A 26,813-nucleotide genomic window follows, 5' to 3' on the forward strand; every position below is an offset into this window, starting at 1 on the left:
GACAGGGTGGCGCTGTGGTCTAAACCACAAAGCCTAGGGCTTGCTGATCGGAAGGATATTGGTTTGAATCCCCGTGACAGGGTGATTTCCCGTTGTTTTGTCCCTGCTCCTGCCAACCTAGCAGTTCAAAAGCACATCAAAGTGCAAGTAGATAAATAGGTACTGCTCCAGCAGGAAGGTAAATGGTGTTTCCTTGCGCTGCTCTGGTTTGCCAGAATGACCCAGAAGATGTCTGAGGACAAACACCGGCTCCCTTGGCCAGTAAAGCAAGATGAGCGCCGCAACCCCAGAGTCGTCCACAACTGGACTTAACAGTCAGGGGTCCCTTTACTTTTACCTAATGACTAAAGACAGGATCCAACGTTGCATGCGGTGCACAGAAGGTTGCAGGGGTGGGGAAAGGAAGATGAAGTCTCACTGTGTGATCTTAAGTCTGTTTCACTTCCACACAGACAGCACTGGACACAACTCTAAGACTGGATTGCTAGAGAAGCTTGAGAAAACTGGAAAGTGAAACTTCTATGTAAACCCTACCATAATTCACACACTAAGTCTTCAGTTGTTCATGTTCACACACTACCCACGGTGAATAAAACAGACCTCTTGTACGTGGGTGCTATTCACAGGCAAACAGGGGGTTCCTATTCAGGAACGCCTTAGATCAAGGGGGGACCTGTGGCCCTCAAAATGTTGTTCAATTACAGCTCTCATCAGCTGTTAACATTGGCCAGGCAGAATTGGGCTGATGCGAGTTCAAATCCAACATAATCTGGAGAGCCACAAATTCCTACCTCCGCTTTAAAGTTTGTTAGGTCATCTGCAACAGTCATTAAAAGACACTTACAAACCCAGAGCTTTCTCCTGCATTTTGGAGTCCTGTTGGACCTAAACGACGTAAGTTTCTACTAGCACTTAACCAAATACAGAAATTGGTACTTTATACATCTCTTTGCAAGACGACAAAAACTGCTGTGCTTGCTAAATACTGCTACCCTTCACGTACCTTCCACATAGCAAATAAACCACTACAGATACGTCCCTCCCTTTTGATATGTATCATCTTCCTTTTACACCTTCTCAATTCTATTTTTATCACAGCAGATTAAAAATGCAGCTATCAGCCACTGAGTTTTTTCAGTAGAGTCTCCCACACACACACAAATGGATAGATCATAGCAAACATGTGACAAATACTCCTGACAAAACTAGCAAGCATGTGGTAGGTTCAACCACTGAACCAAGTTTCCTGCAATTTTGAAACAAGGAGGTAGAACAGGTGGCCCCTGAGATGTTGCTGCACAACCAGTCATCATTCCTAATCAATGGCCCATACCAGAAGAGGTTGATGGGAGATGGAGTCCAACATAATTTATTAACATTTAGGGAACTCTCCGACTGTAATCCTGTACTCACTGATCTAGGAGGAAGTCACTTTGAACTCAACGAAACTAGAGGAAGAGAAGTGTTGTGAACTGCCCTTAGATCTACAGGTGTAGGGAAGTATAGAAATTTACTAAATAATAAATAATAATAAATGAATGTGGTTTGCCTTTTCAAATAAACACACAAACCAGAACAAAACTCTCCTCTATGTGTCCTAAATTTTGAGATGTAGTTCTGCATGTCAGCATGTATAGAATTGCACTGTCAAAGACACCTCAGAGTTTATCTACTTTGTCTTAATCACCTTATTTCTTATAGCATTTAATGGCCTAGTCTACATGCTCATCATTAAAGCACCTTTAACATAAACAATGATACAAGCATCCTGTTGGTCATCTGATCATCAGCATCTGATCAGAGATTCTGCAATTAAAAACCAATTACAGTAAATTACAGATTCTTACTTTTAAGAACTAATTTATCACTTTGTGCTTTTGTCAATTGGATATTGTGTTTTATACATTTTGGTACATATTTGCAAGGGGAGAAACAATATAACTGGGCAGCATATTGAACACAGGAGGAAAGAAAGATGGGGAAATCTGAAAATAAAGTCAAGCCTTCATAACTGGTCAACGGCGTAAAATATTGGTAAGAAAAAATATTGAGAAGGAACATCAGATGATCAGTAATATCTGAAAACAGATTTTGTTTTTTGGAAGGCTTTCCCATAAAGCAACAGCTACTATATGAACTTTAAAAAATGGAAAACCTAGAAGTATTACCTCAAAGTAACTCCCACTGAACACAGTAGAGCTTGCTTCTGAATAAACATTTCTAGTATTTGCACTCCAAGTGCTAATAATTTAAACCCCAGAATTTCAATAAAAGCTCGAAAATCCTCAATTTATACTTACCAAGAACTCCTAAAGCAAAAATACCATCTAAATTATTCTGAACAAGGCATTACAAATTGACGGCAAGCTCAGTAGTGTTTTGTTTAGTGATTTCATAATTTACTGTGCAGTAATATTTACTACATATGTGCAAAACAAACACAAGCCTTGAAAAACTCTTGAACTCAAAATCACAGGACTTAATCAGCTACCACACAATGTTACAGAAATGAAGATTTACCAACCACAGTACAAAAGGACTTTGTTTGTTTTTGTAATGCTGTAACTGCTCTCTTACTGAAGAAAGATTTAAGAAAATGAAATGTAAGACATTGGCATCTAAATTCCTTTTTATAATCCAGAACACATGCCTTGATCTTTTGACTCTCTCCCAAAAGTATTCATTAGTAAGTTGCAGTCTGACCAGAAATTGTTTTCCCTTCCTAGACTATTTCTTAAGTTCCTACCAAAGGAGAGAAATAAAAAATAAGTAAAATAATTTTTAAAATTTGGATCCGTTTTGATTCACATTTGAGTATATAGTTTTTCAAGTCTCAATGAATTTTTATTCTGATAGAATAGAAAGGTAGCAACATTTCAGGAATACAAAGAGCAAGCTTGCTATTTACATCATGGGCTTTATACAAAGCTTGAAAACATCTGCATTGCTGGGATAGGTTATCTTAGGGTTACCAGACTTCCCCGGTTCCCGAGGACAGTCCCCGGATTTGCAAATCTGTCCCCGGACAAATTCCGTCCCCGGAATGTCCCCAGATTTGCAAATCTGTCCCCGGGAAATGTGGCAGTGGCAGCCTCAGCAGCCCGGAGCCAGCCTGGTAGCGCAGTTGGCTCTGGCTGGCTTCAGGAGCTACTCACAGCTGCCACCACTGCCGAAGGGGAACCGGGGATGTCTGGCAGTACAGATCTCCTGCCCCCTTCCCCCTTTGTTTTGACAGATCAGGGGAGGCTCAGGAGTTGTGGGTGGGCGGCCGTTGCCCAGGAGGGGCACAAGGCAAGCGGTTTCTCTGTCAGGCAAGGTGCAAAGCCCTTCAGTCAAAACAAAGGGTGAAGTGGGCAGGAGACAGGGGGAGGCTCGGGAGTCACAGGCAGGTGGCAAGCAGTTGCCCAGTTTTTTAAAAACTCTGCGCATTTATGTTTCACAGGGTGTGAAAGAAGGGCTTTCCCCATTTATACAATATGCATGTGTGCTTGGGCCTCACCATCCCCACTACTGACTCGCTGTTGCTACTCAGCTTCCCCCCCCCAAAAAAAGTGTCCCCGGACTCATTGAAAAAAATCTGGTAACCATAGGCTATCTGCAAAGCCAAGTTACACTTAGAAATAGACAGGATTGCCTTAGCAAATATTATACATCTTCCAATTTGCTTATTTTGAAAGATCTCAGGTCTTTTTTCCAATCAAATACAAGAATCCCTAAAATTACACAAACTCTCAGCCTTGAAATTACAAACTAGAATTCAAGTGCTTCTAAAGCTCATATGGGGATCTTTAATGAGCTCCTGGTGTTTTCACTACATCTTTAGTTAAAGGTAAAGGTAAAGGTACCCCTGCCCGTACGGGCCAGTCTTGACAGACTCTGGGGTTGTGCGCCCATCTCACTTAAGAGGCCGGGAGCCAGCGCTGTCCGGAGACACTTCCGGGTCACGTGGCCAGCGTGACATCGCTGCTCTGGCGAGCCAGAGCCGCACACGGAAACGCCGTTTACCTTCCCGCTGGTAAGCGGTCCCTATTTATCTACTTGCACTTAGGGGTGCTTTCGAACTGCTGGGTTGGCAGGCGCTGGGACCGAGCAGCGGGAGCGCACCCCGCCGCAGGGATTCGAACCGCCGACCTTTCGATCGGCAAGTCCTAGGCGCTGAGGCTTTAACCCACAGCGCCACCTGCGTCCCAACATCTTTAGTTACATCGCCTTTAATCAAACATTCAGTATATGCAGGGGAAGTGTTTGAAATATTTGATCTTTTTTGAGATTATTAACTAAAGAATGATTCTTAAATTGAGGTTCATGGTTTATTTTCTAGGAAGTCCTCAATACTATGATGTTAATAAGGGGGAGGGGGGATACTGAAGAGTCATATATTACTGAAGTTGCTTACTTCAGTAATATATGTATTATTAGCATGTACATGCATGTACTGTTACATGCTAATAATATATGTATTATTAGCATGTAGCAGGGAGAGGCTCACTGTTCCCCAAAGTGCAACAGAATATAGAAGTGATATAAATTCTTTACAATGCACCAGCAAAAAGAGTTACACTTCTGTGTTGCAACATTATGAAGATTAACAAACTTGTACGACTAAACTTTGCAGAAAGTGTGGTGGCTCAGCAACTTTGGGCATGCTTGCAGAAACTGGATTATCTGGACCCATTTCAATCTGTTGCAGTTTTTTTCTCCCAAAGAGTAAAGGCAGGTACAAGGTCAGAGAGAGAGGTAAGGTAATGGTTTTCAATAGTGTTCACGTGTATCACAGAGTTCTTCTTTTGCCTCGCCGGGAAGTAGCGGGGTGGGGCAAGGAAGCTTGCACTTCTAAAGTAACAGGCCAGAATAGCTGTGAAAAGGTTACACAAGTGTTTCCATGGTTATTTGACAATGGGCTGTGAACAGGTATCTTTGGACATATTCTTCTTGGTTCTTTGAACCAGGTAGTTGTTTCAAGTTGTCAGTGTCGGGAATTTTGACCTGTGACTGTGTGGACTGTGATCTGCTGAAGCTGTCAATCAATTAATGGACTAGTTGTCTAGGTGGAAGATTCTCTAGTGTGGAGGTATATGAAGGGTGAGGTTATAGAGTGTGAAGTTTGTTCAAATGCTTTGGTAAAGAGGTGCTCTGTTGAGAACTCTGTTAGAGGGGTTTCTAAAGTGAGGTTTTCAAGTCTTGGTTTATATATTTAAGTGGAGTTTATATACTGCTAATGAGATATAAGTTAAGGTAAGGTTTATAAGATAGATGTTTTGATGAGTTAGGTGTGTTTTTCCTCAACTTTGTCAGGTTCCACAGGTAGTGTTTTGTTTTATAATGTATGGGCTACATTTAGTTTAAGAAGGTTGAATTGGTTTTTTCTAGCAGCTGGGTTACAGGCTGGATAAACTGTGAGGAAGGGGAAGATTCAATCTGGCTTCTTGGCACTGAAACAGTTTTCACTGCCCTGGATGATAACCTTTATTGGAAAAGAGACACAAGTAGTGTGTGAAACCATTGATTCTCCTTGATCTATCAGCAGCTTTTAAGACCATCAACAATGCAATCCTCCTCAAGTACCATATTGGCCCAAATATAAGCCACACCCGAGTATAAGCTGCACCTATAAAATTGGACCAGGGAAGAAAAAAAGAAAAAATATCCAAATAAAAGCTGCTCCATTCCTCGCTGCTCCTGGCTGCATACTGGGGGTGGGGGGTGCTTCCTGGCTGCATATCATAAGGTCGCGAATATAAGCCACACTTTAAGTTTTCACGGTCAGAATTTGGGGGGAAAGTGAGGCTTATATTCAGGCCAATTTGGATTGGGAATTGAAAGCATCATGGTACTGTGATTCCTCTCCTACCTGCAGGGTCATTTCCAGAGTAGCATTTCGGGACTACTGCTTGGTCCCTCATCTACTATGCTGTGGGGTTCGGCAGTGGTCCATCCTGTCTCCTATGCTGTTTAACAGCTCTATGAAACTGAAGGGGGTAGTCATCTGGTGATGTGGAACATGGCGCCATCAATATGCAGGGGGAACCCAGCTCTCTCTCTCCCCAGTATGAATGAAGTGAAGCTCTGCAAATGCTGGACTGGTGTCTGGAGGCAGGCTGGATGAGAGTCAATAAACTAAAGCTGAATCCCAACAAGATGGGGGTGCAGCTGATGGATGGTTCTTGTGTCCGGGATTTGGAGGTATGGCCTATGCTAGATGAGATTGCACGCCTCCTGAAGGAACAATTTTGTAGCTTGGGAGTACTCCTTGATTCTGCACTGTTACTCGAAGCCCAGGTGGCATCAGTGGCCACAGCTGCAGCTGTTCCTGGGCCAGGATAACTTAGTAACAGTTATCCATGCTTTGGTAACCTTACATTTAACATACTGCAATGTGCTTTATACTGGGCTACTTGTGAAGATAATCCAGAAGTTGCAACTGGTGCAACATCAGGATTGTGAGCGGTACTTCTGTTTGGGGCCATGTAACACAAAAGCCGCTTTGAGGTTCCCCACCCCCAATCAAGCAGTACATAATTTTTTGAATAAAATAGATAATGTACATGTACAAAGTGCTTTGTCTGCCAATATGATACAAGACTCAATTCAAGATTTGTTGTTGCCATATAAAGTCCTGAACAACCTGCATTCCAAGTACTTGAAGGAGTGCCTCTTCCATTATCTGCCAGACCATGCCTTAAGATCTGCTGAGAAGGCCTTCCTTGTGCAGTAGTACCTTGGAAGTCAAACGGAATCCATTCCGGAAGTCCGTTCTACTTCCAAAATGTTCGGAAACCAAATAGTGGCTTCTGGTTTTCTGCAGGAACCTCCTGCAGGCAATGAGAAGCTGCAGAAGTCCCGTTGGACATTCGGGTTCCAAAAGAATGGTCACAAACCAGAACAATCACTTCCTGGTTTGTGGCATTCGGGAGCCAAAATGTCCGAATTCCATGGCATTTGGGATCCAAGGTACAATTGCACTCTCACAGCTAAGCACAGTACATAGTGTGGCGCCATCTCAGTTGTGGCATCCTGTTTGTGAAACTACCTCCCCCTGGCCTAGAGGTTGGCTCCCTCCTTATTGAATTTTAGGCAAGGATAAAGATATTTTTTATTTTTAAAAAATGTAGTTTTGAAGTTTGTTCTGATGTTGTTTTGCTACAGCTTATTATGATTTTGATTGCCAGACACTTTGAAAGGGCCTTGGTCCTGGAAAGCAGCATAAAAATCCTATAAATAAATGGCAGGTTGGGTTGGTCTTTAAGAAAAACAAAAATAATTGAAGAAGTATGTGGCAGTTGTAACCAAGTTCATACTCACAGCAGAATCACTGAAATAGTTATGCAAGTCCAACATTTTCGATCAGTCTATGCTGCGTAACACTGAATATCAACCATAACAAAACATCTCAGGATATTTCAACCAAGCCTCAATACCTGCCTCCTACGATTGGACCCTTTCCATTTTCCTTGCATGTTTATTCTTGTAAATACTATACAACTGTTCCAGTGAGCAGAAGGTACTAAGTTTTAATTTGGAAACTTTTCAAGTCCCCTATTGTGTGATGGCCATAAAGTAAGAGGGTGTGGTATCTCAGAAGGAACTGGCAAACCACCAGACTATGTTCCTCAATACAACAGTGCTGAAGGAATTCTGGTCCACAGTGTTCAAAACATGATGAATTCCCAGGTACACCATCCCACTTTCCTGGTCCTTAGCCTTAAAAAGACATCTACGCACCTCTTTCCAGACGAATCAGTGTTAGAAACTGACATATGAAAGCAAGGAGCTAAATTGCGCCTAGGTTATGGGTGCAACAACGAAACGTCTAGGTGTGCTTTTTTAACAACAAGAATACAAAGTTGAAAATGAACTGCAGCTAAAATATTATGTTCATTTTTCACATGGTCTAGTCCTTTGCCTGCCCCAACCCCCTAAGATTCTTAAGAGGGTCTCTTCTCCAGTCTTCAGAGTAGCTAGAAGTGGGGAGACAGGAACACCTCCTCCTTTCCTTCCTCTCTGTCGTTTTAATCTGAAATCTTAGGCACAGTACTGCACCCAGAGATCAGAAACTGCTTGCAATGATGAAATTCCCTGTCGCAAAATGCGCCTAGAACAATAGGAGTTTCGAACACTGAAAGGAATGTGAAGAAACAAAGACATTTATAATACACATGGCTAAAACAAGTGACAGTGCTCATAGCTCACTCCATAAGTGCTCATAGCTCACCCCACTAACTATGGCAGAGGATTCAAAGATTCCAGATCTGTCTATCTCTAGAACTAGGACTTCTGATTGAACACAGGTGGTCAAGCTGAAGCAGAAATATAACATCTTTTAAATGTCAATCACTATCCCACTGCAGCCTTTCTCTCAGGTGCTTCAGGTACAGAAAATTTCTGTCCAATAAACAGTGAAGGGGGGAGAGGCTACCTTTTGTTAACCCCTCAAAGTAAGTATCAAAGGAAACAGAAGTTTGAAGGTGTATCTATCTACAATAGAACTATCATTACGGAGAGTCAGTCTTTGGCTGCTTATTATGCAGGTGGCAAGTCTGGCTAGCACTCTGTGCATGCTGCTAAACACCTTGGCTTCTTTAGCATTGCTCTACAGAAGGCTGTGCAAGACAAGGATGAAAGAAGCAGTAAGCCTAGCTGCACACAAGCTATCTTCATTAATAGGAGACTAACTTCTCTGCAATGTCTGCAAACATAAAGTGCTCCAGACGCATGACCTAATTGTGCCTGATCTATTGGCTAACTGCCAATACCAGCAAGTGCCTCCATTAGGCCATCCTGGCAAGAAAAAAGTGGCTTCCCCAGCAAGAACTGCCTCCACTGGTAACATAAACAGCAATCATTTGTATCTCTGAAAGTATCTTCCATCTCTATTTTGCACAGGAAAATCCATTGACACCTCACTATTTTGCCCTCAAAGCCAAGAACAGTTTAGATTTCAGATACCAGACTGCAGCCCAGGAGCCAGAGTGGTCCATCATTTTCACTTTAGGATACCCATCTTGGTCTAGAATTCCCATCTCAACCTAATTTATGGTACAGAACTCTAGGGTGGCTTACAGTGTTCTAAACCACTGAGCCTCTCGGGGTTGCCGATCAGAAGGTCAGCGGTTTGAATCTGCATGACAGGGTGAGCCCCCGTTGCTCTGTCCCAGCTCCTGCCAACCTAACTGTTCGAAAACATGTCAGTGCAAGTAGATAAATAGATACCGCTGTGACGGGAAGGTACCGTATTTTTCGCTCTATTGGACGCACCGGACCACAGGACGCACCTAGTTTTAAGAGGGGGAAATCAAGGAAAAAAATTTATCCCCCCCCCAGCCCCAAAGAGCAATGGACAGGCTGCGCGCAGCCTGTCTGCTTCTCCCAGAGCTTCTCTGGGCTGCGGGGGAGGCCCGGGTTCCACCCCCCAGCCCCAAAGAGCAAAGAAGCCAAGACAGCGAGCGGGATCCATAGCCGCGCAGCCTCTCCAGCCAGGAGCTAAACCTCTCCAGCGCGGCTAAAGAAGAAGACAAGGCAGCAAGCGCGATCCATCGCTGCCTTGGCTTCCTCTTTAGCCTTGCGCAGCATCTTTAGCCTTGCGCCACGGGATGGATCGTGCCCACTGTCCACCAGGGCTGGACTAGATGACTCCTGGGGTTCCCTTCCAACCCTGCAATTCTATGACTACAGAAGGTGTTGGGGGTCTCCACCACTGGAGGCTTTTAAGCAGCGGTTGGGGGACCATCTGCCTGGTGTTCTTTAGCTGTGATTCCTACATTGTGAGGGGGCTGGGCTAGATGACCCTCGGGTGGCCCCCCCAACTCTATACAGTCCTATAGTTCTGCGGCAGGAGATCCAAGCCACTTCACACAATGCCCACTCCCAATTTTCATCAGAGAGACACTGGCTTCAGTGTCTAGGTAGGTACCCCCCTACCTGCCACACTTCCCCCACCCCACTTAAGCTGAGGGAATTTCTGCCCAGAGAAGCTCCTAGGTGAGGCAAGGGTTAAGATCTACCTCTGGTGGATCACAGAGAGGCGCGCAAGGCTAAAGAGGAAGCCAGGGCAGCGAATGGGATGGATCACGCTCGCTGCCCCGGCTTCCTCTTTAGCCTTGCGCAGCCTCCCCCGCCCGGCTGGAGGGGCGCGCAAGGCTAAAGAGGAAACCAGGGCAGCGAACGGGATGGATCGCGCTCGCTGCCCCGGCTTCCTCTTTAGCCTTGCGCAGCCTCCCCCGCCCGGCTGGAGGGGCGTGCAAGGCTAAAGAGGAAACCAGGGCAGCGAACGGGATGGATCGCGCTCGCTGCCCCGGCTTCCTCTTTAGCCTTGCGCAGCCTCCCCCGCCCGGCTGGAGGGGCGTGCAAGGCTAAAGAGGAAACCAGGGCAGCGAACGGGATGGATCGCGCTCGCTGCCCGGCTTCCTCTTTAGCCTTGCGCAGCCTCCCCCGCCCGGCTGGAGGGGCGCGCAAGGCTAAAGAGGAAACCAGGGCAGCGAACGGGATGGATCGCGCTCGCTGCCCGGCTTCCTCTTTAGCCTTGCGCAGCCTCCCCCGCCCGGCTGGAGGGGCGCGCAAGGCTAAAGAGGAAACCAGGGCAGCGAACGGGATGGATCGCGCTCGCTGCCCCGGCTTCCTCTTTAGCCTTGCGCAGCCTCCCCCGCCCGGCTGGAGGGGCGTGCAAGGCTAAAGAGGAAACCAGGGCAGCGAACGGGATGGATCGTGCTCGCTGCCGGCTTCCTCTTTAGCCTTGCGCAGCCTCCCCCGCCCGGCTCGAGGGGCGCGCAAGGCTAAAGAGGAAACCAGGGCAGCGAACGGGATGGATCGCGCTCGCTGCCCCGGCTTCCTCTTTAGCCTTGCGCAGCTTCCCCCCGGCTGCAGAGGTTGCGCAAGCCTTTTCTAGAGGAGGGAGAAGGGACTGACTGGCGGTGTCTCTCCCTTCTCCCTCCTGGGGAAAAGCCCGCAAGAGCCGCGTGAAGCTTGTGTGGGGCTCTTGGGGGCTTTTCCTGCCTGCCTCCCCCCTGCATTCGCTCCATAGGACGCACAGACTTTTCCCCTTAGTTTTTAAGACGGAAAAAGCGCGTCCTATGGTGCGAAAAGTACGGTAAATGGTGTTTCCGTGCGCTCTGGTTTCCGTCTCAGTGTCCCGCTGCGCCAGAAGCCGTTTAGTCATGCTGGTCACGTGACCCGGGAAGCTGTCTTTGGACAAACACCAGTTCCCTTGGCCTGAAAGCGAGATGAGCGCCGCACCCCATAGACACCTTAACTGTCAAGGGGTCCTTTACCTTACCTTACCTTTTAGATTCCACATCATTGCCACTCCATTGAAGAAATATTTCAGTGAATGCTTACTAAGTGGAATTCAGAAGTTGCATGTAGCCACAATGCATACCTTCGTTTTCAATCCAATCCCTCTGTTCAAAAGCCTGTGAAAGTCAGGAAACCCACTCCTACTCTCTTTGGAACAGGTAACTACTGGTACCTCAACTCCTTTATTTCTCTCTACTCCATTTCTCATATCTCAATGCCTTTTCTACCTTTGTGTGGTCCAAACACTTGCCATTTGCATCTCAGCTTCTCCTGGTACATCAGGGCCTTCAGTCTGATAGATCCGTAGTGCCACACCCTGCTCCTTACACAGCCACAGTAATATTATCTTCCTCTGTCTCCATCTCTATCCCAGGAACAGGCAAAGTGTCTGTTGTTGGTCCAGGCAGAATGGAGTTAGTGAAGCCCGATTATAATTTCTACGCCAACAAATTTACTCTCTGTGTTTACGGAATAAAGAAACATTACTTTCCTTCATGCCCTTAAACACGACTGCTAGCTATTTCACAGTCATTACATATTACAAGCTTATAAAGCATGACGTTTTCTTTATGCATTTGTTTCTATTAAAGGCAAGAGAATACAGGTATTTAAGAGCTTGAAACAAAGCTTTGAAAAGCTAAATTTAAAAATGGATTCAAAGCTGCTCAGAGAAAGAATTCTTCTTCATGAGACACAGCAAAGAAGCACCTTTTGAAATAAGCATGACAAATTAGCAAGATGCAAGTAGGTTTCCCATCCCAAACAATAACACCACTGTTGGCCTTCCTACCCTCTTTTCTAGGAAAACACAACGAAATAGTAAAACATCCCACACCGCTTCTGGCGCAACAGGACACCGTGATGGAAACCAGAGCACATGGAAATGCCATTTACCTTCCTGCCACAGCACTACCTATTTATCTACTTGCACTGGCGTGCTTGCAAACTGCTAGGTTGGCAGGAGCTGGGACAGAGCAACCTTGTCATGGGGATTCGAACCGCCAACCTTCTGATCAGCAAGCCCAAGAGGCTCAGTGGTTTAGACGACAGTGCCATCCGCATCCCTATAATCAAGTGTAACACCAACCAAACAAGACTCCTGGTAGTATTTAAGTGTGTTGCTGTGTGGTACAGAGAGGGACATTATCCCACATGCAATAAGGTCTCTAGCCAAATGCAAACTACCAAGGAAGGCAATGAGGGAGCTCAACTGAATCCGCAACTGGCTATCTTTGAAGCCAATCCAAATGACCACTCCACCCGATCCAATAATCCACTCCTATTCAGTAATCTACCTGCTGTGAGAGACCATATTCTATATCCAGAATATTAATTCTATATTAATCAGATATATGAATAACGCCCCCAAAGACAAACAATGTGGGCATTTAATACATTCAGTAAGTCACCCTCCTACACATGTATGTTCCAGACAGCAGTGAAATATAACCAGGATGATTGGCAGTAAACTGGAAGTGCCTGCTTTAAAAAAAAACAACCATATTGTAACGTGCTGGTTTTGCCCTCCTTTAATAGGTGTAGAAACTCATACAAAACTTTGTTACTCAGCAAAGCTTTAACACATGGCACAACTGGAATGGAATCTTGGTTTATAAATCACAGCATTATCTATTTGCATGAGGCTTTCCTACAAAATTGTGCCCAATGCAACTGATAGAATATCAGGTGAATAATAACAATTTTAAAAGATCAGAAACAATTAAAAGCAATCATAATATTAATAAGTAAAAGCCAAACCAAAAAAATCAATCCATACAGTACTTTACTGAAATTATAAATATAAGCTATCTCAACTAAACAGTTTAAACTGAACAACATTGTATAAAACAATAAAAATTAACTAACCTAATTTAATGGCTTGCATTTGATGAATACTTTTCAAAGGCGAGCAACACCCACATCTTTAGGCATTGACAGAGGCTCTTCAGTATAAATGCTACTCAAGAAGGGTTGCAGCTTTTCCGTGATGTTATGGGGAGGGTACATATTGAGAATTTTTTCTGCCTCTCATGTAATTCTAGCTCCTCCAAGGTCACTCAATGAAACTGAGTGGCAGACTGCAGATTCAGGGTGGACAATAGTACATACTTCTTCACAAAATGTGCAATTAATTTATGGACTTGAAAGCCACAGGATGTGCTGACGGGAGATTGGCTTAGATAGCTTTAAAAGAGGATTAGACTAATTGGGGACAGAGAGGGGAGATAGAACTCTATTAGCCATGACGGCTAAATGGAACCTCCAGTGCAGAGGCAGCATCCCACTGAAAACAATTTACTGGAGGGAAAACTATCAGGAAAGAGTATTTCCTTCATGCCTAGCCATGGGTTTCCCAGGGTCATCTGGCTGACTATTATAGATAGACCCTTGGACCAATTCAACAGTAATCCTCTTGCATTTTTAAAACTTTGTTTCTATGAACATGGCTCTTCTTCTATATATATTCTTTCAAATATGGCATATTTTGAAGTTTCAATTATATTTCCATATTTGTTTGCATACAAACAAACAAACATAGGAATGAGTTTTGGAAATACCAAAGAAAAATGTTCCTTCTTGCAAAAGACATAAAGAATAGTATGTATAGTAGGATGGAGTTTCCTTCTCTTCAGAAGAGATACTGCATTATCTTCTGACATGTAGCTGGGCCAAGAGGAACAGGGTGGCACCTAAGAGACGGAATGTCCATTGACAACACTGAACAGGAATGTTTCTGTTGTTGCAAGGATGCTTCTGTTATTGGGACCAGGTCACAATAACTACTGAACAAAGATATAAAACTATTGTTAAACGGAGCAAGAATTTCATTAGATAAATAAAACCAACCCTTTAGATGTAACTTTGGAAGAACAGTTTGCAGTGAGATAAATAAATTAGGAAAAGAGATCTTGCTAGCCAACGTTTTTGTTTGTACCACCTTACTGGAGCATTTCAGGTTACCACTAAGAGAAGTCAGAATCAAACATACTTGGAATTGCAACAATCAGACCACAAAGTCAAAAAATATGATATACAGTACTTTCATTGTTAATTACAAAACACCACAATCTCAAATATGCCTGTAAGCATGATCATTTGCTTTGAAATGTTTATTTTAAGCCCTTTTTTTGACAAAACTAATACAAGTGGTGATAAGTTACTTATTTATCACTACAAGAAATAATAATGCTGACCCAGCAATTTAATAAGTGTTTCACCCATAAATTTATACAAAAGACAATTTCAATCCATGGAGACATGCCTTATTTCTCTGAATTAAGCTGCACGGAAATCGATGGGATTTACGTTCACGTTCAAAACAAATTCTTTTAAAAAACAGGGGTGCTACTTAGAACAAGAGCTCCTGAAAAATGAAGATCCATTCTGAATCCACAATTTCTGTCAAATAAAATACCAGAAAACAAAATGGAACTTGAAATACGTAGTGATCATGTCCTTCCAGCGTAGGGATATGCCTGCGTACTGGGAGGGATTTCACCCAAGCAAGCCAAAGGCCTCTGCTAAAACCAACCCTGCATGCTTTGCTGGGTAAGGGATCTTAACTTCATAGAACTGACACACCATGCAACTCATAGCACTGAATGAAGAGGTCCAAGCTTTAGTTGTCCTAAGCTGGTTGAACAGCTAAGTAAAAAAATTCCTTCAAGAAAATTATTCCCCAACCTTATCACCCGTGCAATAGGTACATGAAATCAATAAATATTATTGTTGATCTATAAGCCTGCAGCGATCAGAATTTCTAGCCCTGCTCAACAATTCATGTTAAGAAAGAACAGCAGTTGATCCCTTCAGAAAGCATGCTGACAAAAGAACGCCAAATATAAGCAGGAACAACATGACCTCAACAGCCAGAGCACTAGAATCGAACTGTGTCACAGAAAACAAATTAACTCTCTGCACCCCCACAAAAAAAATACTAAAAAGCAAAAGAAGAAATTAAACCCATCCTTCTCCAGAGAGCAAAGACAAACTTAAAGTCTGCCACTATACACCAATATTTTCAACAATGATCAGAGCCACTTTACACATTGCAGCAAATATAAGGTGCCCAACTTTGAGTTGACCATATCTCTTCTGCAACATCTGAAGCACTTTTGTGTAACTGAACACATGCAAAAAAATAAGTTCTTAGGATTCTCAGCCAATCATGTGGCTTCCAGGGGCATGACTGCAAGGGTTTTTCAGAGACATGTTGCATAAGAATGAATGAATTTACTTTATTACGGTCACAGACCAGCAGAAGCAAAACATCTAAATAAATAGCATAACAATATCTCTAAGCAGATAATTATTAAATTAATTGGGAACAAGAACCAAACGTAGATTAAAACGTCTAACCTAGAATACTTGATTAAGCATAGGTAATGGATGAATAAAAACCAGTAAGGAAAATTTAAAGGAGATCAGTTAAAAAAAAACAGCTGTATGGGGTGGGGCTTCATAAGTGCAGCTCTAACAATATGGGCCTTTTATTTAGGACTGATTTCTAGCATAGATCATCCTTCGACGAATATCTATCATGGCAGTACAAAATCTAGCAACTAAATATGTGACTTCTGGGCTATCGTCCTGTAGTAATAGGGAGATGTAGTGTTGTTCTGAACACCCAGGGAACTTATATAGGATGGGCTGGATAAACCTAGCTTGAATGTCTACGTAATACTGGCAATGAAGAAGGGCATGCTCCGTTGTTTCCTGCTGCCCAGAGCCACATGGGAATTTCCTCTCCTCATATGGTATCTTCCTATAACTGCCTTCCTGAACTGCTGAAGGGAAGGCCTGACAACGCGTCAAGGCGAAAGCCCTTCATTGTTTTGGTATTTCAAGATTAGCTATGTATGGCATTTAGTAAGTGGAATATCTTCTAGTTTCACCAATTAATAATTGGGGGGACCTGGCCAAAGAAAAAGGAAGACCACACACCGTTTTATAATGGTTTTTGCTTGCTCATTCCCCATGTTAAGTAAGAACTGTGGATTGAATCCTAGAGTTGTTATTATATTATGCACTGCTTGTTTCCATATCGATTGGAAATCGTCTTTTAATAGTCAAGGAAGCAAGGCCGCTGGGAAGAGAGGCCAGTCTCAGCCAATAATTGCATAAGAGATATTACCAAAGATGGGTGTGTGGGAAGTAGCCCTCATTTAGCACTGTTTATCTAAAATCAACTCTTTGCATATAAAAAATGTGGTAACTTTTTGCAAACCTAACCAGTACAAAAGTTGAAAGTTAAATTTCTACTGTGCACTGCATCCTTTCTGAAGTTCCATTTACGATGGAAATGATGTCTGCGATAAAAGTAGCCAATAATATTCCCAACTGAAAACTATCTGTTCTTAGCACTATAGTCTGAAACACATATTTGTGATATACAGTAATATATTTTTTGGCCTATCAGTACAGTGTTACCTCTGGTTACGTACTTAATTCGTTCTGGAGGTCCGTTCTTAACCTAAAACTGTTCTTAACCTGAAGCACCACTTTAGCTAATGGGGCCTCCCGCTGCTGCCGTGCCACCGCCACACGATTTCTGTTCTCATCTTGAAGCAAAGTTCTTAACCCAAGGTATTATTTCTGGGTTAGCGGAGTATGTAACCTGAAGCGTATGTAACTCGAGATACCACTGTACTACATATACAGTGGTACCCCGCAAGACGAACGCCTCGCGAGACGAAAAACTCGCAAAACGAAAGGTTTTTTCGTTTTCGAGTTGTCTCGCAAGACGAATTTCCCTATGGGCTTGCTTCGCAAAACGAAGCTTGCCCCGGGGACAGCGGGTCTTCTCTTTTGAAGCAAGGGGCGGCGGGGAGATCGCTTCTCCCCACCGCCCCTTGCTTCAAAAGAGGTCCGGGGGCAGCTCTTCCCGCTGCCCCCGGACCTCTTTTGAAGCAAGCGGCTGCGGGGAGATCGCGTCTCTTCGCAGCCGCTTGCTTCAAAAGAGATCCCGGACCTCTTTTGAAGCAAGCGGCTGCGGGGAGATCGCGTCTCTCCGCAGCCGCTTGCTTCAAAAGAGATCCCGGACCTCTTTTGAAGCAAGCGGCTGCGGGGAGATCGCTTCTCTCCGCAGCCGCTTGCTTCAAAAGAGATCCCGGACCTCTTTTGAAGCAAGCGGCTGCGAAGAGACGCGATCTCCCCGCAGCCGCTTGCTTCAAAAGAGGTCCGGGGGCAGCGGGAAGAGCTGCTGCGAAGCCGGGCGGGGGGCGGGAACACCTGCCCCAGCCACCCCGCTTCGGAACGCTGCTCCGAAGCAGGGGGGGGCGGGAACACCTGCCCCAGCCGCCGGGCTTCGTAGCGCTGCTGCGAAGCCCGCGCCCCCCAGCCTTCAGAAGAGGTCCGGGGACAGACTGTCCCCGGACCTGGTCTGAAGGCGGTTTCCCTAGGAACGCATTAATTGATTTTCAATGCATTCCTATGGGAAACCGTGCATCGCAAGACGAAAAAACCGCAAGACGAAGAGACTTGCGGAACGAATTAATTTCGTCTTGCGAGGCACCACTGTATATAGCATTCACTGCCTGTGGTTAGTACAAATGCAAGATTACTGTAATTAGTGCAATATAAAAGTATATAACTATTACATAATGAATTTGCTTTAACTACTGTGGGTATCACATAGCTTGGTTTCCACAGCAACCAACACTGCAGAATGATAACTGTATCTAAAAAGAATGAAAGACAGATCATTATATAACTGTCACCAGCAGTGCAAGATACTTCATAGATAGTTAATCACCAACTTTCAGTTTGGGAAACATAAGAGTTCCCAGGCAACAGACTTTTTTTTACTTCATCCAGAGTTTTATTATCAGAAAATTAATACACACAAAAATGACCATTTCTAATTCAGTTCTGGTTTTCTTAATCCTTAAAAAGAGATGCCAGCTACACTGCACATTCATTCTACTATTTTTGCTATCTTGTATCATCACATTGTGAAAAACTATTTAATAAGCAAAATCCACCTTGGACCAACAATATACTCAGTAGACTAATGTTGCAGATCAGATCCAAGTGTTCTTGAAGACAACTGATTTTCTAGATCCATTCAAACTGGGGTTTATGTGTCCTTTGTTAACTTTGCAGTGGTTCCAGTCCTACTTGAATGAACATTTCCAGAGAGTGCTACTTGGGAGAGTGCACTTCAGCCCCATAGAGCCTTCTAGGTGCGGTTCCTCAGAGTTCGATTTTACCCCCTATGCTATTTAACATCTGTAAGAAACAGCTGAGTGGAGTCGTCCAGACTTTGGTAATTACGCTGTCAGTAACATGTAAATGACACACAGCTCTACCTCTTCTTTACATCTGGCAGGCTTGGCTATGAATGTGCTGGACTGTTGTCTTGTCTTGGTATCTAGATGAGAGCCAATAAACTGAAGCCCAATCCAGGTAAAACTGAGGCACTGTCAATGGGAAAAGGCCTGCTCTATTGGGAAGTAGAAGAGAAGCTGGGATTTCAACCGTTGAAACTGTGTGAATTTTTATTTTATGGAGTCCGCTTTAGCTATTTGCTTATATTTTGATTTAGGCTAGTACATGTTGTGAGCTCTTGGAATAGAAAAGTGTACAAATTCAAAGAGACAGAAATAGCTTCCCTTCTCACCCAAAAAACCAAAACAATCCAGAGTAATGTATTGCAGAAAAGTTTGCTAAACAAATGATTGTTGTTGACAATGTTTGCTGAATAAGATATTTTGCATGCAATGACATCTTCAGCCATAGTAATATGAAGAAGAATTTGGTTCCAATTTCCATTCCCAGCCTCAAAGCTGAAAGGCTCCTCACATGAATCCACGTAAAGTCCTACATCTATTTTAGGCACTCCATATAGGACACTTGAACCATGGCAATTTACCACAACCTATCCCAAACTTAGAATATATGCAGCATACCATCACTTGTCAAGTAGGATTGTTTCTCATTTATCAGTGTAAACATGCAGCTGTACTTCAGAATCACTATTTAGAAAGTTGAGATAAAAGCAGCATAGTGCAATAGATATCAATCTACAGGAAGACTTCAGAAAAAGAAAGATTAACAAGAAGAAACTGATAAGAGAAAAACATACCCACAGTAGACAGGAAATATGCTGAGAACTTGGACTACAGGTAAGAATCCCTCAAATCCCGAGATGTTAATACACTGTAAGTCAAAGTGAATTGTATGTTGTATATTGTTTATGTAAGATGCCTAAAGAACATTGCTGATCAATGGTTTATAAAGTTCTCTGGGCAGCTCACATAAACAATATACAAAATACAATTCCCAACACAATAAACAAAATAAAGTAAAACTCTGCAAAACTTGACTAAAATCAGCATAAACCCCAGCAGCAACAATACTTAAAACCAGCCAAACAAAAAAACCAGCAACGGGAAACTTGGTGCAAGAACTAAAACAATACATAAGATTGTAAATAAAAGGTCTGAGAGAACAGGAACTGGTCTTCACTTGGCACCTAAAAGATCACAGTATACATACCAGGGCAGTGCCCATTTGCCAAAACTTCTTTTAGACCAAAGAAGAAAAACAGAGCTGAGAAAATGTTTTTATACAAGAGAGAGAAAAAAGGCAAGAAGGGTAAATGATTCACTGCACACTATGTCTCTGATCCTAAAAAACAGAACAGAGAAACCTAATTTAACATCATGCTATTCTGGAAATACCACAGATCCTTAAGCTATTTATCCAGAAAAAAACTTTTCTGGATAACACACTTTTCAGATTTATTACAGTATAAAGAATGGTTTAGGTCCTAAATTGCCACCACTCCCCTCAATATCCCAGGGGCCAACCAATTCACAGCAGCAAGGTTTCAGGGGGCTGCAGAGGAAAAGGGGGCAGGAAAGCCCTGTTCCATTAACATGGATCCAAGCCAAAGTATTTAAAATAGAAAACAGGACCACTCCCATGCTAACAGGATAAAATAGAATCACAGGCTCAGTCCAGTTATCAGAAAACACTAGTCAAATCCCCAACATTATTCCATCATTTACTACTGCAGACTGCTCCACAATTCCCCATTCATACCCACTGCCCCCCCCCCAAAGCAGCAGCCATACTTGGTACCTAGAAGCTCTGGCTCCTCCCGGCATCACCATTCTGGCTGGGAGAAATTGCTAAAACTATCCTGAGTCGGGAACCCACAAATACAGGACACATTTTCTCTGGCTCTTCAGCTGCTCCTGATCCCTGGCTGTGTATATTGCTTCTCCCAGTTACAGAAATACCATTAGAAAAAGCAAAGTAGCAAAGCCAAGCAAGTTCTGGAGCTTAAGAATATCCACGAGGACAAAACAGTTCCCTGTAGCATTCTGCAATGTGCTGAAGCAGCCATTAGAACAGGACTTGAGTTCAAATACCTATTTACTCATAAAACTCACTGACAGGCCACAGGCAAGTCACCAGCTCTCAGCCTAACTAACATACCTCACAACATTGTTTGGAAAACTTGATACTACCATCCACATACCATTCTGGACACCCTAACAGAAAGACAGGGCACAAATGTAACAAATAAAGAAAATTCTGCAAAAACCCACACACCAAATGACCTGATACATGCTCCCCACCCCACCCCAGGATGCTTATCTTTCCCACAGAAGCACACTTGTCTTTTTTGCCATCATTCGCAGAAACTACATACTTCTGAAAACACTTTCATGTTTTGTTGTTTTTTAATTTGCTTTTAAACAGTATGGTCAATTCATTTCCAAAATGGTTACTTTTCCCCCCAGGAAAGTGATTCACTGTCAAGGTGTTCGCTGAACACACTTTTGAAGATGTTAAGGTACAGGGTCACAGGACAATGTCAAAGTTTCAGTTCCATCTCTCGCGTCCATGAAACTTCCTGCAGAACAATCTACATTCCATCTTCTCATTTTCAACAGTATGATGGCGAGTTTATTTCCTGGGAATGAATTCATCCGCCTCTGAGCAAGTCTTCCTGCTGATAATATATTATCAACACTTCATAGGACTGTTTATTTCAATCCCAACTTCCTTCATTCTGCTTCAGATTCCACTAACGTGCAAACAGCGTCTTTTGCCCTCTGCACAGCGCAAGACCCAGACGTAAGATAAATGCTTAGAGCAGTTGCTATATTCCACAGTTACACACAACTATAAAACATGCAGACAATAGGATGATAAATATTAAACAGCACCCTCCTACGAAGATTATTTTTAAAGCCTCCGGAGCACTTTTATAGCAACTTCCTTGTGGGTTAATGTCGAGTTAGAAGTCTGGGATTGCCGGGAAAGCTCCATGCACTTGCCTCAGTTCCGCATTGCTGCTTCTACTCCTTTTGACTAGTAATTCAAACACAGAGAGAAAAAGAGAGAGGACCACAGTTGCCTGCCGACACATCTGGTTCTTCTGCAGGAGTAAGTGGATGAGCAATGAAAGAGCCAAGAGAACTGCATTGACAGCCTTCCCACTCCATTTATTTTTTACAAGCCGTTTAAGACGTGTAAAAAAACAACACATTGCAAATGGATAAGATAAATGAGGAGTTGGCCCAAGGGGGGCTTTGAAACTGAAACTGAAATCCTAAGCTCTTCATTAATGCTCCACTCAAAGACAGGAATTGAAAGGGTGCAACACTGGCTACATTTCAGTGTAGATACAGCAAGAGTGTTCAGAACACTTCCTAAACAGTGTGATTTAACAGTTAGACTTGGGAGACCTGAGTTCGAATCCCCACTCAGCCATGAAGAGCACTGGGTGATCTTGGGCCAGTCACCAGCCCTACCTCACAGGGTTGTTAATGAGGATGATCTGGGGAGGAGTACACAACCTTGAGCTCCTTAGGAGGAAAAAAGTGATGTATAAATATAATTAACAATAATAATAACAGTGACCAAACACTGCAAAGAACTGAAGAATGGAAGACAGTAATTAATTCTCCCAGCACGCCAGGACTGAAACAACCATGTATATGAAGGACTACACATGTGAAATGGATTTTATATTTGTAAGATGTAACACAGGCACTGTTTGTAAGGAGGAAAAAATGTCTCTTAAATAAGAGATGATGCGGCTACGGGAGGAAAGGATCGACATATGTTTGCAACAGCAGCGGGAAACCTGATTTTATGAAATTGTATTAAATCGAAGTAATTTGGTTTGGTAATAATCTGGATAATTAGTAAAATAATTGGGGAGGGGCGGGAACTACCAATGACCAAACTCTGTCAAATGTTCCCTATTATGCAGCGCTTAGGGTAAAACGCCACTTCTCCTCCCACCTACACATCCATAGGTACCTCAGAACCCGCAACTCGGGTCCTCGGATGTTGTGGGACTACAACTCCCTTCCTGGCAGCTAGGGGGGGGGGGTGTTATTGTTTTTATTTTGATTTTATATATTGTGATCTTTTCTGTGAACATCCCTGAGACCTCCAGCTATAGGGTGGTATATATATGCAATCAATCAACAAACAAGCAAACAAAATCTGAAGACCCAAGGTTGAGAAAGGCTGGTTTTAGGAGGCTTTCTTCCCTTCCCCTGATCCGCACCAACCCCAAGATCCCCCCCCAAAAAAATCTCCATCCTTGGAGAGACTGCCCCCACCCACCCACACACACCGCTTGGCTTCTCCCTCCCCAACTGAGGACCACTTTACACGCGTCGCACCCCAACAAGTGCTCGCTCTCACGAAACACGCGTCTCCCGATCCACACGTGACGCCGACACCCCCCTCCTCCTTCCGGAGCAGAGGCGAGACCCGAGGGATCCGTTCCGTGCCCTGCATTGAATGGCCGTTTCCTCCTTTCGCCTCCCTCACCAGCAGGAGATGCCGGCGCCGAAGATCCGCATCCCCGCCCCCGCGCCCCCAACTCGGGGCCAACTTCGCGCGTCGCAGCGCCCCGGCGAGAGAAAGGAGCCAGACACGCGTCCGCCGTTCCACACGTGACGTCAACGCGTCCCTGAGGAGCCGCAACGAAGACTCCCTCCCTCAGCGCTGAGGGCTCCCCCGTTTCCTCCTCCGGCGGCGGCGGCGGGGATGCTCCAACCCCCCGGCGGCTTCCCTCACCCGCTGCTTCTCACCTGTCCCCGGGGCCGGGTTCTCGGAGGCAGCCGCAGAAGCCGCTCCGCCTCCGCTTCCCCTTCTGCCGCCGCCGCCGCCGGCCACGTCCGCCGCCTCCGCCTCGCAGCGCCCCGGGGCCGGCGGCGAAGGCGAGGAAGCAGCGCGGGCGGCGGCGGCGGCGGCATCCGCCTTCGGCAACAGCAGCAGGAGCAGCAGCAGCAGCAGGGTCCCTCCCGGCCGCGCGGCTCTCCTCACGGCGGCGGCGGCGGCGGCGGGGCAGCAACGGTTCATCGGCGCGGCGTCTCGGCTCGGCTCAGGCGACGGGCTCCTTCGTCGTCGCCTCAGCTCGCGAGGATGCCGCCCGCGCCGCCGCCGCCGAAGCCCCGCCCCCCGCCGAGGGAGGGGGGCCTCTCGCGCTCCGCTGACGAAAGCAGCCGATGCGGCGGTTGCTGCCCGCTCGCGCCGGCGGGGCCGCTACTCCGCATGCGCGCCGCCACGCAGGCGGCGGGGCGTGCGCAGTAGCGGCGTGCGAAGCCGCGCCTGCCCTTACGGCTTGAAGGGTCTCTCTCTCTCTCTCTCACTCTACCAAGGCTCAGGGGCATCCCTTTGAATGGGAAGCTGCCACGTGGGGATGCGCATGCTCAGGAGCATCGCTGTCTTATTGACTCCTGCCACGTGGGCTGAGCATACTCAGGGCCAGCGCTTTATTTTTATTTTATTTTTTTTGAAATAATTTTATTTGGTTTAACAAATATGAAATCTCATAACAATATAACCATATATATCCATGTTTAAAGATCCTCTGAATCTCTAGACTTCCCACCTTCCCCTCCATAAGTCTATTACTCAGTTATTTATTATTATTATTATTATTATTATTATACACACACATACTGAGTAATACACACTGAGTTATACAAACACACAAAACTGAGTAATATGTAGTTGAAAATGTCATATGTTACATATATATATTACACACACACATATATATGTAATATATATTTAAAATACTCATTTTACATCCTTAAGATATCAGTGACTTCCCTTCTTTCTGTTGTTCATTTTACATATAATGAATTCCTGTATATTTTCCAAATCTATACCATTCAGTATTCCATTATTGCATTCATACACACAGAGTGCTTTTTTTCTTTAAAAAATGTCTAGGGGTACTCTCATTTTCCTACACATAATATAATATTGCCCCTCAATGAGGCCAAAGTTTGATTCACAAAATGTTTAGGGGTATGTTGTGGTGATCACACAGGATTCCCGGACGTTTCACCGTCTATTGATCCCTGTGCCACCACTTTATTTCTCGCTGCCACCACCCAGGCCCTACCTGGGACAATACTGAGTCCAGTCAGGGTTAAAGTGGAACATAAACTTCTGTTTATTTATTGCAGTTTAACAAGTGTCTCAGTCAATTACAATCATGGGGTGCCTATCCAGACCTATAACTTCCGCTACTGCTCTCACTCACTAAACCACCTCTCAGATATTTACTTGTCCTCCTAGCCCCTGTTTCTTACTCAACTTATTTCTCTACACTAACTGAATCTACCCACAGTCTCTATCCCAATTCACTCCTACTCCATCCAACCAACCACCCAACTCCCAACGAACTCCTCCTTCACCCCTCCCAGAGCTGGTTTTATAGTCCCTCTGACTCCACCCCCCTGAGTTCTGATTGGGTAACCTGTTTAACTATTTCACCTCCAGCACTCTCATATGTTAACGTCACATATGTGTAGCCCTGCTTCCCCCCATAAAAAAGCACTATGTGTTTGTGTATATATATAATTTGGTACCTTGGTTGGGACCTTGCTCGTTTTCCATTTTGGGGCCGCAGTAGTAGCATACATAAATAACCTTTTTTGACACCTGGGAATTTCAGTCTGAATTATCCCCAACAGAAAGGACTCTGGGGGGGGGGTTGGGGGGGAGTACTTTTAAACATTTTTTTTCAATTTATTTTGGAACATTTCCCAATACGGTGGCATCATTTTTAATTAAGTGCATGGGTGGGCCAGAAGGATTGTGGTAATTCTTTTTCCTTTTGCCAGGAAGTACATTCCACCACATCTAATACTCAAATTTTAGCGCTGCCAACTTGATACCACAGATCCCATTTTTATGGATTTCTTCAAAGAAGTTTCTCTGTGCCGCTGTAACAATTTGTCTGTATTTTCCCGTAAGAAAAAACAGTTTCCAGAGAGGGCATCGTGTGTGCAGGCTAATCCCTAGTTCCTGTTTATCCAGAAGCAGGTCCTTCTTCTTTGAAGGAGGCTCCTTTCCAAAATAAAGGTGTGCATCGAACTGCGGTCAGTTTTCAAATGAATGGAGAATGGAGAACTGCAAAATCATCCATCCACCCCTTTGAAACAGACTGTGTATTCTATTTACTGCGTGTAAGATCATTGTTTACTGGAGACATTGTGATCAAAATGCAATCAAGCTAATCAGAAGTTTTTTAAAAAGAAAACAACGGGCTGCTAAAACTGATGCTCTGTTATTGAGTACCTTCTGTATGCAAGGCAACCTCAGGATATTCGAAGCAACAGAATCAAATGTGTGTGTGTGTTTTCCATTCTCCCACTAGCCCTATAAATTATTGGTTGCATCTCTATTTTCGTTGCCAGCCATCGAGTCTGCTCTCCGGCTTACTTAAGGAATCTTATAAATCCAGATGGTTCTAACTCTTACATAGCAAAATCAGAACTATTGGTATTTATTTACCAATTATTTATACTTTTCAGATATATACATTTCACTGATTTTACATGCATTTTGACATTTTAAATCTTGACTTCCTTCCCCCTCTTTCTGCGGTCCCTTAAATTTATTTTTAATATCTTCCGCATATCCAAATTAACTTAACTTACTCTGTTATTTATCATTCATGTGTGTGTGTGTGTGTGTGTGTATACTCTCTCTCTCTCTCTTATATAGCTCCTGGTTATTACAATCCTGCCAGTGTTTTTATCTGTTTACAATTTATCTGTAAATATTCAATAAACCATTTCCATTCTTTTATAAGAAGTTTGTTTTCTTCTTTTCTTATTCTTCCAGTAAGTTTTGCCATTTCTGCATACAGTGGTACCTCGGGTTACATATGCTTCAGGTTACAGACTCCGCTATCCCAGAAATAGTGCTTCAGATTAAGAACTTTGCTTCAGGATAAGAACAGAAATCGTGCTCCGGTGGCGGGGCGGCAGCAGGAGGCCCCATTAAAGTGGTCTTCAGGTTAAGAACAGTTTCAGGTTAAGTATGGACCTCCGGAACAAATTAAGTACTTAACCTGAGGTACCACTGTATTCCATAATTTTTTGTATCCATTCATCCTTGCAGCAATGATAATATATTAGTTTAAACATAAAGGACTAGAAACATTGGGCTTTTAAATCAGTCTTGCAATCAGACTTAAAATCTCACCTGTAGTGGCTGATCGCTGCATTTCAGTCTATTCC

The 26,813-nt window shown here is 44.0% G+C and overlaps 1 protein-coding gene across 1 annotated transcript in view; it reads right to left on the reverse strand.

Moving 5' to 3' along the window:
- STIM2 (stromal interaction molecule 2) overlaps positions 1-23,676 on the reverse strand; it is a 74,833-nt gene extending 51,157 nt beyond the window's left edge. Inside the window, exon 1 of the mRNA XM_081924463.1 lies at positions 23,361-23,676. Within this exon, the coding sequence (XP_081780589.1) occupies positions 23,361-23,631 (271 nt within the window). The 5' untranslated portion in view covers positions 23,632-23,676. The remainder of the gene's footprint in view (positions 1-23,360) is intronic.
- Positions 23,677-26,813: the final 3,137 nt, after the last annotated feature.

This window comes from Podarcis melisellensis (genome assembly GCF_964234715.1).
Source record: "Podarcis melisellensis genome assembly, chromosome: 9".
Classification (NCBI taxonomy): Eukaryota; Metazoa; Chordata; class Lepidosauria; order Squamata; family Lacertidae; genus Podarcis; species Podarcis melisellensis.